The 12,685-nt window shown below is 35.1% G+C and overlaps 1 protein-coding gene across 2 annotated transcripts in view; it reads left to right on the top strand.

Annotated features, from left to right (window-relative positions):
- OLA1 (Obg like ATPase 1) overlaps window positions 1-12,685 on the top strand; it is a 192,844-nt gene that overhangs the window by 113,449 nt on the left and 66,710 nt on the right. For both annotated transcript variants that reach the window (XM_021702985.1, XM_021702986.2), the window contains exon 5: window positions 4,438-4,613. In XM_021702985.1, coding sequence (XP_021558660.1) covers window positions 4,438-4,613 — 176 coding nt within the window. The remainder of the gene's footprint in view (window positions 1-4,437; window positions 4,614-12,685) is intronic.

Below are 12,685 nucleotides of genomic sequence, written 5' to 3'. Positions count from 1 at the left end.
CCCCCCCCCTCCTGCTACCTTCTTTTTTTTTTAAACATATAATGTATTATTTGTTTCAGAGGTACAGATCTGTGATTCAGCAGTCTTGCACAATTCACAGTGCTCACCATAGCACATACCCTCCCCTATGTCTATCACCCAGCCACCCCACCCCTCCCACCCCCCCCACCACTCCACCAACCCTCAGTTTGTTTCCTGAGATAAAGAATTCCTCATATCAGTGAGGTCATATGATACATGTCTTTCTCTGATTGACTTATTTCGCTTAGCATAATACCCTCCAGTTCTATCCATGTCATTGCAAATGGCAAGATCTCATTCCTTTTGATGGCTGCATAATATTCCATTGTATATATATACCACATCTTCTTTATCCATTCATCTGTCGATGGACATCTTGGCTCTTTCCACAGTTTGGCTATTGTGGACATTGCCGCTATAAACATCGGGGTGCATGTACCCCTTCGGATCCCTATTTCTGCCATCATTCTTATCCCCTCTCTTAAAGTCTGTTCTTTTTAAATTAGCCAAAGTGGCCTCTTACCATAAATCATATCTTATTACCCTGTCTCCTCTCTACTTACTTAAAACTCTCCAATTAATGGCTTCCCATTACAGCTAAAATAAAATCCAAACTCCCATGACTTACAAATGTATGTGAACTGCTTTACTTCTCCAACTTAACCTCTGTTTACCATCCTCTGCTGTGGTTCATCCACACTGACCGTATTTCTATTTCTGAAACACTTCAAGCTTGTTCCCATTTTAGGGATTTTATACGTCCTTCTTAGAACGCTTATCCTTCAGATCTTTACGTTACTGCCTCCTTCTGGCCATTCTGGTCTCAGCTCCAGTGTCATGTTAGAGAGGCCTGCCTTACTATCCTAGTTAAAGTATTGCACAGCAGCAGGACCTCTCCCCACTGCAGTACATGCTGTCACATTAGCTTATTTTACACAGAATAATACCAAAGAAATTTTAAAAAAGTCAGATTAAATCCTGTCACCAAAATGACCATAATTAATATTTTCAGAAATTTCTTGATTTTATTAAAAAAATGTGATCTTATGTTTTTTTGACTAAATTAAACAGGAAACTTTGTCACTAATATAAGTGGAAAATTAGTATCACTTGCCAAAATTTAAGATAATAAAAATAAATACAATGAAAACTATGTATTTATTAAATTTTTTAGCCTTTAGAAGCTCTGAGACTGAGGTCTGCTCTGTTGATAAAAAGATAAATTTATAAATGTTAGATATTAAAGACCAACAGCATCAAACTGAGATTTTTCTCTTTGACATATTCAGAAGGACTGAAGAGAATTGAGATGGAAATAACTTTCTAATCAAACAGTTCAGTATGGTATAGTATAATCTTCAAGATGAGTAAAATCCTCTTCCTTACCAGTACAATGTTTCCCCCAAAGAGAAAGGATGATAATAATTCTAACAAGTATAATAATCATTCTTTTAGTTAAGTGAAGTTGAAATAAATAACTTTGGCCAGGGACTAGGGTAAAAATGTTCTGGTGAACTAAGACGAATTATGGGGGGAATCTCTATAAACTCACAAAACTTATTTTAACCTATTCCAAGGTGAATTGAATGACATGAAATGATATTGCTCAAAGCTAATGTTTGAGTGTATTACTATGAAATTTTTTCTAAATTATTAATTCTTACATCATTTAAAAAAATAGAATATGCCCCAGTTACTGAAAGAGTTTATGTGTGGGGCTTTCTGCTAAGCACTTCACATGTTATCTGATTTAATCATTCCCATTCTCTAAGAGGTAGAAATGTCTTCATTTTAAAGATGTGAAAATAAGATTCTTAGAGATTCAATTATTTGTCTAAGATTTTATGACCAGTAAGCCTGTCTGACTTCAAAACCCTTACTTTTAACCACTAAGTCTTGTACGAAAACAGATAAGATGTGGAAGAATGCTCTAATATAAGTATACAGTGAAGTTTGTTGGCCTAGGAGTATATCTTTGGGAAGTAATCTCTAACTTTTTAGAAACTTTCTAAGAATTGGGAAGTTGCCCATATGACCACCAAATTTCTGTAGCTTATATTTTACAGCTGTTTTAGGCCTCATTTAATCACAAGGCTATTTGGTTTTAAAGGGTAACTTTAATGTTCCCTTCACTTAATTTTTATCTTAATTTTTGGCAATATTTTTATCAAAAAAATTTAAGTTCTTCTCATAGTATGTTACCACCTCACATACAAATGAATATAATAATAATAATAATAACAACAACTTTCAGGCATAAGAACAACAATGCAATCCAGAGTGTATAAGGCCTGTGTTTTGAGTTTTTTTCTTATAGTAGGGGAATGGATTAGTGATGATACAGTCATAACTTTTTTTTTTTTTAAAGATTTTTTTTAATTTATTTGACAGAGAGAGACATACCGAGAGAGGGAACACAAGCAGGGGGAGTGGGAGAGGGAGAAGCAGGCTTCCTGCGGAGCAGGGAGCCTGATGTGGGGCTCGATCCCAGGACCCTGGGACCATGACCTGAGCCGAAGGCAGACACTTAACGACTGAGCCACCCAGGCGCCCCCAGTCATAACTTTCTTTTCTAGCCAAATCCTTGACAGACTCCAGGCAGAGTGTAATCTAGAGGATAATTTAAAGGTTATAAGATATACAAGTGGTATTTCCCTTTATTCTGGTTTTCTCTTTGGATTAATTCAGATGACCAGAGAGCTTTATTTTCTTTGCTTCAGAAGAATTGCAGTTCCTAAGTTTCTTTTATCTACTCGCTTAAAATTGAGGGTTGCAGTTAAGAAATTGTCATTTAAAACCTGCTGATGCATTTACTGTTGTTGAGGACATCGCTATAGTTAACTCATTGGTTCTTACATAAAGATGACTATATAGGATATTTTTCATTTAGAGTGTCATAAAAAGCATAGTTATTTTTATAACTGAACTGACCATACTGTCTTTGTTGTTCTGCCACAAAGCTTTCATTTTTGTTTTCCTATTTTATTGTGTCATTTGTGTAAGATGCCTCAAAACATGATAAATATTCTTGTGCTTCCAGGAAGACTTTTTTCATACTTTCCAAATATTAAAAAAATGTACCTAAATCACTGTCTGTCTAGTGTATTTACTAGTAAGATATAATATACATCCTCATTTCTTGCTAATTTTGTTCACATAATTTGTATTGCACTATTTTACATAGCATCAATTTAATGCCAAGACTACTGAAGTATTATTTTAAGTACTTATATTTTAATTGCAACAATATACTTACATTTTTTAATTTATATTACTGAATAGTTGTACATTGAGATACAAACAGCTTAATTATTTTTAATTCTAGAAAATTATATTTAAAAATTCTTTGTAACCTGTAATGACAATATCTTGGTCTTTGGTATGGAAGAATGAACTATGGTCACTGTTTTTCTCTTGTTAAACTCAAACTGTCTCTCATGATTCCTCTGATATCTTTATCTAAGATAATCAATGCTTTATGTTTGAAAACATCTCATTTTGGGTATATAATCTAGGTGGTAATTTAAATTAATTTATTTATAAATGTGTTTTTTGTTTTGTGGGTATATCACTGCTTTCTGTTTATAATATTTCTCAGTATTTGTTCATTTTTGTGATACTGTTCTTTATCTGGTAATTTGAGTAAATCCCAGTTGAATTATGTTGCCACATTATGTCTTCAAAAGGGCATAAAGTCAGTACACATGCTTCAGTAATATCTGGTTGTTTTACCCTTATGTTTCTAGTTGGCAATTTGAAATTATGGCTTCAACTGCACTTTAAATATGTGATAATAGCATGTGTTTCTAATAAGGGCCAGCACCATTTTGTTCAGATAGTGTGAATGGTTGTCACTCATATATGACAAATGCACCTTCATCTGCTTCTTTGATAGCCCCCTAAAAACCATACCCTCAAATCAGGCCGATGAAATTAGCTGCTGTGTAAATTGTGTGTCTGAGTGGTTCATTATCTAATCACCGTCAGAACCACAGTGATAAAGTAGATTGAAGCAGGGAAGAGGTCTGCCAGATGATTTCACCCACCCCCCCACCCCAAATCCGGTTTCCCTTGGAAACCCTAATAGTGCAGTTTAGAACTTCAGTCTCTCATGCCTGGAATTCAGTATCTTTTAATGTACCAAACCTGAAAATAGCAGTAGTTCTGGAGCATAATTTTCTTTCTGTAAAGATCATAATTTTATTTATTTCAATCAGGTTTTGAAATGTTGAGGCTCTTGAATTACTGTTTTGTTGCTAGTGCCCTAAATATTACTAAATAGGACAAAAATATATATATACTATGTCCTACTTGCAAGAATTCAGAATAATTTGAATAAGTTGTTAATTTTCTAGGAATCTTTAATAATGGCTTTCTGTATTGTTTATTGGATTGCTTCTCTTTAATTCATTTTAGGTGCTTTTGAAGATGATGATATCACGCATGTTGAAGGAAGTGTAGATCCTATTCGAGATATAGAAATAATACACGAAGAACTTCAGCTTAAGGATGAGGAAATGATTGGGCCCATTATAGATAAACTAGAAAAAGTGGCTGTGAGAGGAGGAGATAAAAAATTAAAACCTGAATATGTAAGTAAAAATTTACAGCTTCTTTGATACTTGAGTTCATTTTTTTATTAAAATTTTTAAAATAATGCATCTAATAAAATAAAATACCTAATATTGTTGTGGAATTTTAGAATCCAAGGATAAGTTCTGTTAAAAAATCATGGAAAAACTTCATTTTCTTTTGGCAACAAAGAAAGGGTCATTATGACAGGCTAAAGTGTTCTTAGCAAGGCATATTTAGCAGTAATATTGAGTGTTCATATGGTTTCTATGTATATTCTCAAGTTTTAATGTTAGAGAAGTGTAGTTTTATGATGAAAAACTTACGGATTTAGAGCAACAACTGAATATGAGTTTTGTGGATTTGAAGAAGTGATTTATACAAGGAATTGGTCTTCCATAGAGGTTGGCTGAATGAATGTACTATTAGAAAGATAATTTTAATCTTTATGGAGTGAAAACACGTGTCATTGTCTTTAATATTCAGATGTGTTTTTTATCATATTGTAGTGAGTAATTATTAGTAAAATATAATAAATGTTTCAAAATCAGTTTTGAAGCTTTTAGTTTAAGTGTGATCAAATGGTCTTTTACATTAAAAAACAATGGCCTTAATTATGTATTTTCTTGGGGCACCTGGCTGGCTCGGTGGGTGGAGAGTATGACTCTTGATCTTGGGGTTGTGGGTTTGAGCCCCATGTTGGGTGTAGAGATCATTTAAAATCTTTTAAAAAAAATTATATATTTTCACACTTACTAATATCTTCCCTAAACTGTATTTGCTTTTTATGTTTGTTTTTTTTTTTTTTGTCATGGGAAAGATTTTCTATCTTTTTAATTTTTCATGTATTTTTAATAGATGTGTTTATTTTTAATTTTCTTACTTCTGGAAACTGTTTATCTTTTTCCTTTTTTATTTATTTGTAATAAGTTTGGAAAACTCAGTCAATTAGGGAGTGCTCCACTTTTTTTTTTTGGTTAAAGATTTTATTTACTTATTTGAGAGAGAGCCAGGGGAGAGGCAGAGGGAGAAGGAGAGAATCTCAAGCAGACTCCGAGCTCAGCGCCAAGCCCACCGAGGGCCTTGATCTCACAGCCCCAAGATCATGACCAGAGCTGAAACCAAGAGTCAGACGCCTAACTGACTGAGCCACCCAGGCGCCCCAAGAGTTCTACACTCTTAAGGAAGAAATCAATTGCAGAATCAACCTCTAAAACTTGAGCACACTCTCAGTAAATTATGGTTGGCAGTGCCTGATCTTAAACAGGGAGGCGTGTGTTGGGCCACTGATTTCCTTAGTAGTCTGGAGCAAGCCCAATCATCTTACTTCTTTTAACATCATGGCTATTTCAGTTATTTCCTATTCATAGAGAATAGAGAAAGGAGAGAGATTTTTCTGAGTGAATTGTGTAAGATTTAGGACAGAGAAGGGGATTAAAAGTATGGGTATGAAAAATATTCCTTGGGCGCCTGGGTGGCTCAGTCGTTAAGCGTCTGCCTTCGGCTCAGGTCATGATCCCAGGGTCCTGGGATCGAGTCCCACATCGGGCTCCCTGCTCAGCGGGAAGCCTGCTTCTCCCTCTCCCACTCCCCCTGCTTGTGTCCTGTTCTTGCTGTCTCTCTCTGTCATATAAATAAATAAAATCTTAAAAAAAAAAAAAAAGAAAAATATTCCTTTTTAAAAAGGAAAAAAGGTTGTGAGAAAGATGTTGGGATTGAAAGCAATTCATCTGCCCCAAACAGCATGGTTACTGATTAGAATAAATTCTTAAGCAGTCATCCCTTAGTTTATTGAAACTTACTGACACCCTTATGTCTTTCAGAAGCATTACTATCCTAAAAATAAAGTTATCAATGTTGCTTTTTTAAAAAAATTTTATTTTATTATGTTATGTTAATCACCATACATTACATCATTAGTTTTTGATGTAGTGTTCCATGATTCATTGTTTGCATATAACACCCAGTGCTCCATTCAATACATGCCCTCTTTAATACCCGTCACCAGGCTAACCCATCCCCCCACCCCCTCCCCTCTAGAGCCCTCAGTTTGTTTCTCAGAGTCCATAGTCTCTCATGGTTCGTCTCCCCCTCGGATTCCACCACCCTTCATTTTTCCCTTCCTACTATCTTCTCTGTCTCTCTCTCTTTTTTTTTTAACATATAATGTATTATTTGTTTCAGAGGTACAGATCTGTGATTCATCAGTCTTAACACAATTCACAGTGCTCACCATAGCACATACCCTCCCCAATGTCCATCACCCAGCCACCCCATCCCTCCCACCCCCCACCACTCCAGCAACCCTCAGTTTGTTTCCTGAGATTAAGAATTCCTCATTATCAGTGAGATCATATACATGTCTTTCATCAATGTTGCTTTTTACTGAAATGGGAAAAAGGGACATCAGGTTCTTCTTAAATTCTTGGGCTACCATTTCCTGGCTTTTCCTCTCAAAGAAAACTAGAATGTTGAGTGCTATTTTTAATTCCTTGTTAACAGATTTTCTTCTTGTTTCTAAACATATTCCTAAAATTTCTGTACATGATTTGAAAGCATCGCTTGGACTTGTGTTTACAGAAAAATCTGAACACCTTTTCCCCATTCATTTTTCCCTTTCCCCATTCAGCTCTTTTGGATAGATGGAAAGCATTATAAGCTAATTTTCTTGTTTCCCAAAACTGTGATCATTCCATTGTTTACTTCCCTCATATTAGATTCCACTGCTTCAGAATAAATTATAGATCAGTGTTCCTTAACCTTTTTTTTCATTATCACATCCCTAAGGAAAAAAATTAATTAAAATTCAATTTAAATTAATTAATTTAATTTCTCACTACTGAGAGAAATTAAATACTAATGAGTCAGGATTTGTTGGATAGGGTTGAGGTTGGAGGGCCACAAGCCATTTTAATAACGAAGTATTTTTCACCCATAGGAATCAATCTTTTGCCCCTCTGTAAGTAATATCGCCCTCACTGAGAGTGTATGCTATAGATTCTTGTAGCAAACCCGATACTGGTAAATATAGTAAAACACATGGCTTTTAGAACCTTTTTTTTTTAGTTGTTAGCAAAAATAGGATTTGGGTTGAATCAGTAAATCAATTTGAAGAGAATTAAGATCTTTTACAGTACTGAATCATTTGGTGCAGGGACATATTATTTTTCTTATTTTTTGAGCCAGGCACTGTTGGACACTTTTTATATATGTTATCTTATTTACATACTTATATATGTAAGTATATATATACTTACAACATGCAAGTATATATATTATCTCCATGTTAGAACTGAGGAAGCTTAAATTTCAAGAGGTTTTATGAATTGCTCAAGATTTCATGCTTAGTGGAAGACGTTAGGAGAAGGAAGGGAAAAATGAAGGGGGGGGAATCAGAGGAAGAGATGAACCATGAGAGACTATGGACCTGAGAAACAAACAGGGTTTTAGAGGTGAGGGGGGAGGGGGGATTGGTTAGCCCGGTGATGGGTATTAAGGAGGGCACGTACTGCATGGAGCACTGGGTGTTATACGAAAACAATGGATCGTGGATCACCACATCGAAAACCAATGATGTATTGTATGGTGACTAACATAACATAATAAAATTAAATTAAAAAACAAACAAAAAACAAAACAAAAAAGATTTCATGCTTAGTAAATTGTAGACCAAGTTTTTTCAGCCAGATCAGTCTGACTACAGGACCAATAAGGTTTTTTTTGTTTTTTTCTTTTTTAAGTAAGCTGTAGGCCCAATATGGGGCTTGAACTCATGGCGTTGAGATCAAGAATCGATGCCCTACTGAAAGCCAGCCAGGCACCCCTGTCTTTTTTTTTTTTTTTTTTTTTTGTAAAATTCCAAAAAAATTGTATTGACCTCATATGTATTTAAAAAATAGTTGTAAAATAAAGGCTAGCAAAACCTACTTGCATGTCAAGAAATAGAACATTATTAGCACCCAAAAATATCCCCATTACTTACCACTTTACTTAACACTCTTCATCTTCCCACAGCTAACCACAGTTCTGAAATTTATAATAATAATGTCCTTGCTTTTTTATACCAGTGTATGTGCCACCTAAAACAGTATGAATTCTTTTTTCCTGATTTAAAACTTTATATAGTGTCGTGTTGTATGTATTTATATGAGCATTTTTCACTCAACATTATTTGATATTGTGTACTCATTCATGTTGCATTTACCTTTAATTCATTTGTTTTCCTTACACTAAAGTATTTTATTGGAAGAATATATCATAATTAAAAAATATTTTTTACTGTCACTGGGCATTTGAATTTTGCCCCCCAAGTTTTTGATAATTATGAGCAATGCAGCTGTGAACATTTTTTTACATCCTGGTGCACATAAGGGTAGTTCAAGGCATGTATCTAGAAGTAGGAGTGTATATATTCCTTCAACTTTCCTAGATAACACTGTTTTCTTAGTGTATGAGAGTTTATCCTGTTGTCAACACTTGGTATTGCCAGATTTTTTTTTTCATTTTTGCAATTCGATACCTGTGTGATAGTATGGTCATGGTTCTAATTTGCAGTTCTCTATTTAAGATTGGAGATCTTTTTTTTTTTAGTATTTGTTGACTCTTGGATTTCCTCTTTTGTGAAGTACCAGTTCTAATTTTGCCCATTTTCTGTTGGATCAGTGTCTTGTTCTCATTACTTTGTTAAAGTTACATATATATTCTGGATACTAATCATTTGTTTTAAATGGATTGCAAGTATCTTCTCCCATTCTGTGGCTTTTGTTTTTGCTCTTTTTATGGTATCTTTTGATGAAGATTTAATTTAACTAAGTCTTAATTTTTAAGTATAGTGCTTTTTGTGTCTTGTTTAAGAAATCTTTCCTACCTTAAGGTCATCAAGATGATCTTTTATGTTCTAAAAGTCATAATTATTTTACTGTTCACATTTAGGTCATTAACTACCTGGAATTTATTTTTTGTAAGTAGTATAAGGCAGGTATTGATTTGATTTTTTTACCCCATATGGAAAACGTGTTATTACAGCACCATATTTTAAAAAGACTGTCTTTCCCTACTCCCAACTGAAGTGCCTCCTCTATCGTATATCAAAGAGCTGTGGCATCTTACCTCTTTCCTGAGGATTGACAGATGACCCCAGGTAATAGTAGCCAAAAGCAACAGTGGGATGGTCAACACTTTTGAGTGGTGAAAGTGAGAAGGGGAAGATAGAATGAGGGGTTGATATACAGAGTCTGGCCTTATGTGTGTTCACCAAATCATTCCTATACTTTCCTCATCCCATGCTGTCCCTGTGTCTAGTCTAGATCAGGGACAATTAAAATGTGGTCCTCAGACTAACAATATTACCATCACCTGGGAGCTTGTTAGAAATGGAAGCTACAGATCTTCTAAATCAGAATGTCTGAGGATATGTTTTGACAAGCTCTCTTAGTGGTTCTTATGCTTGCTAAAGCTTGAGGTTCACTGCTATACAGCGGGCAACCCTTCTTCCCCCAAGGGTAGAGTGGCTTAGGCATCCCCACCTCCAGCCCTCTTCTTGTTGTGGTGCTGCCTCATAATCTTATTAGGTCCTTGGTATTATATGGTATTTCCTCCGTTTAGACCTGTTTTACAGTTGTCATTAGAGAAGTTAACTCTGAATTGCTTAGTTCATTATTATTGAAAATGGGGGTCTTGGCAGAGATACAAATGTAGGGATCCAAAGGTGCACCTGCACCCCAATGTTTCTAGCAGCAATGTCCACAATAACCAAACTGTGGAAAGAGCCCAGATGTCCATCGACAGATGAATGGATAAAGAAGATGTGGTATATATGCACAATGGAATATTATGCAGCCTTCAAAAGGAATGAGATCTTGCCATTTGCAACGACATGGATGGAACTGGAGGGTGTTACGCTGAGCGAAATAAGTCAATCAGAGAAAGACAATGATATGATTTCACTCATGTGTGGAATTTAAGAAACAAAACAGAAGAGCATAGAGGAAGGGAGGGAAAAACAAAACAACATGAAATCAGAGAGGGAGACAAAACATAAGAGACTCTTAACCATAGGACACAAACTGAGGAGTTGCTGGAGGGGAGAGGGGTCAGAGGATGGGGTAATTGGGTGATAGGCATTAAGGAGGGCACGTGATCTAATGAGCAGTGGTGTTATATACAACTGATGAATCACTGAATTCTACCTTTGAAACTAATAGTACACTGTATGTTAATTGAACTTAAATAAAATAAAATGTTTTAAAAATGCAAAGGAAAAGAAAATGGGGATCTCGGGGCACCTGGGTGGCTCAGTCAGTTAAGGATCCAACTGTTGATTTCAGCTCAGGTCATGATCTTAGGATTGTGAGGTGGAACCTGCTTAAGGTTCTCTCTCTCCTTCTTCCTCTGACCCTCCCGCCCTCTAAAAAATAAATAAATAAAAATTTAAAAAGAAATTAAAAAAAAAAAAAGAAAATGGAGGTCTTCTCCTAAAATTTTACCAACAATTTCCCTGATACCATGATATAACAGTATGACAATGGTGAGGATAGAAACCAACTTAACCAGGGAATGATGTTTGAAGGTAGATTAATTTTGTAAGTAGTTGGTTTATTTTTATATTTTACTTTTTGCCTTAAAAAAAAAAAAGCAAGTCACACCCATATTTGTAGTAAAACAAGTATGGAAACACCCTCAATCATGTTAATAGTAAACATCTGGAAAGTTTAAAAAGTTTTAAGAATTAAGTATTTGGAAAGGGAAGTGGATGATTAGGGTGAATACTTTGAGTATTTACACACTACACCTCTCTGTTACTTGACTTTTTTTCATAACAGTGTATTATTTTTTTTTAATTTAGAAAAAAGGTCTAAGGAAATTATTTCTTTTAGGTGGCCTTCCAAAGAGTTAAATGCATATGCATTGTCCTTAGCTGTTTCTGATCTGTATTCATCAAACTATAATTTTAGCTTTGTACTGGAGAAAGATTTTTGAAGTTTCTGTCTGAACTTGGAAAAGGAATATGATGGGAGATGTGAAGCTGGAAGAGATTGACATATGAGAAGTTATAGGCTTTAGGATCAATTCCATCTTCACTTACCTGAAAAATTACGTGGACAATGTAATTTATAAGCAAAGGTTAAGAAAAAGCTCCTTATGAGTTTTCTTAAGACTGTTCCATTTGGAGTTGCAAAGCCATTTTGAGTCAAATATGAGACCCTTTGCCTTTTCATCTAAGCTTAGGTTAAAGTCTTAGATTGGGTTTCCTCAGAAGTAGACACCGGGGCAAGGATTGGAGTGTAGGTGGTTTCTTTGGGAGCTATTTTAGGAGGCACTTCAGGGAATGAGGAATTAAGACCAGGAAGAGAAGGAAACTGAGTTTAATTCTGTTACATATTGTTTAATATGTAAACAAGCAGGTAGAAACTTGAACAGCTGGGGCTCAGTCCTGTTAGGGACCTCTGAAAAACAGTGTAGAAAATGTCTTATAGTTTTTCTGTTGGAATGATGAGGAGGCTGGGGTGATTATCAACTAATTTCCCTCAGTCATTGGTTTTGGGCTGCTCCTAGGGTTGTTAACTCCCTGGCACCTGATGTCTGTGTGCTCTAAGCATGGCACTTAGGCAGAGTTATAGATCCTTACAGCAAGAAGCCATTAGCATGTACTGGACCTGTGAGGGCAAAGGGGATATGGACAGCCAACAGTCTCTGCTGTACATTCCTTCACCCAATGTGCTTTAAATTTTTTGTCCTAATCATTGTATTTATTTTTGGTTATTTTTGGGGATCACAAGTTTAATTTGGTGATGCTTTATATTTTTCCTTGCTTCTGATTTATCTCTAGTTTTCCCAAGACAGTACCTATGGGATTATATTAACTATTTCTTATAGGGGAGTTCTAAAAAAAATGTTTCCTTACATTCTCTAACAAATGGTCCAAAGGTATAAAATGATTGGCGGGACTTTGATTGGACATAGATCCTAGGCTGTAAAAGAGATAACTACTTGAAAGTTATAAAAAAAAATTAGGTAGATCATTTTGTTTACTAGTTACCTGAATATTCCTTAATATTCACTCAAATGTGTCTATTTTCTAGATAATCTTTCC

Source organism: Neomonachus schauinslandi, chromosome 3, assembly GCF_002201575.2.
Source record: "Neomonachus schauinslandi chromosome 3, ASM220157v2, whole genome shotgun sequence".
NCBI classification, from domain to species: Eukaryota; Metazoa; Chordata; class Mammalia; order Carnivora; family Phocidae; genus Neomonachus; species Neomonachus schauinslandi.
This window is presented reverse-complemented; position numbering and strand designations above follow the sequence as displayed.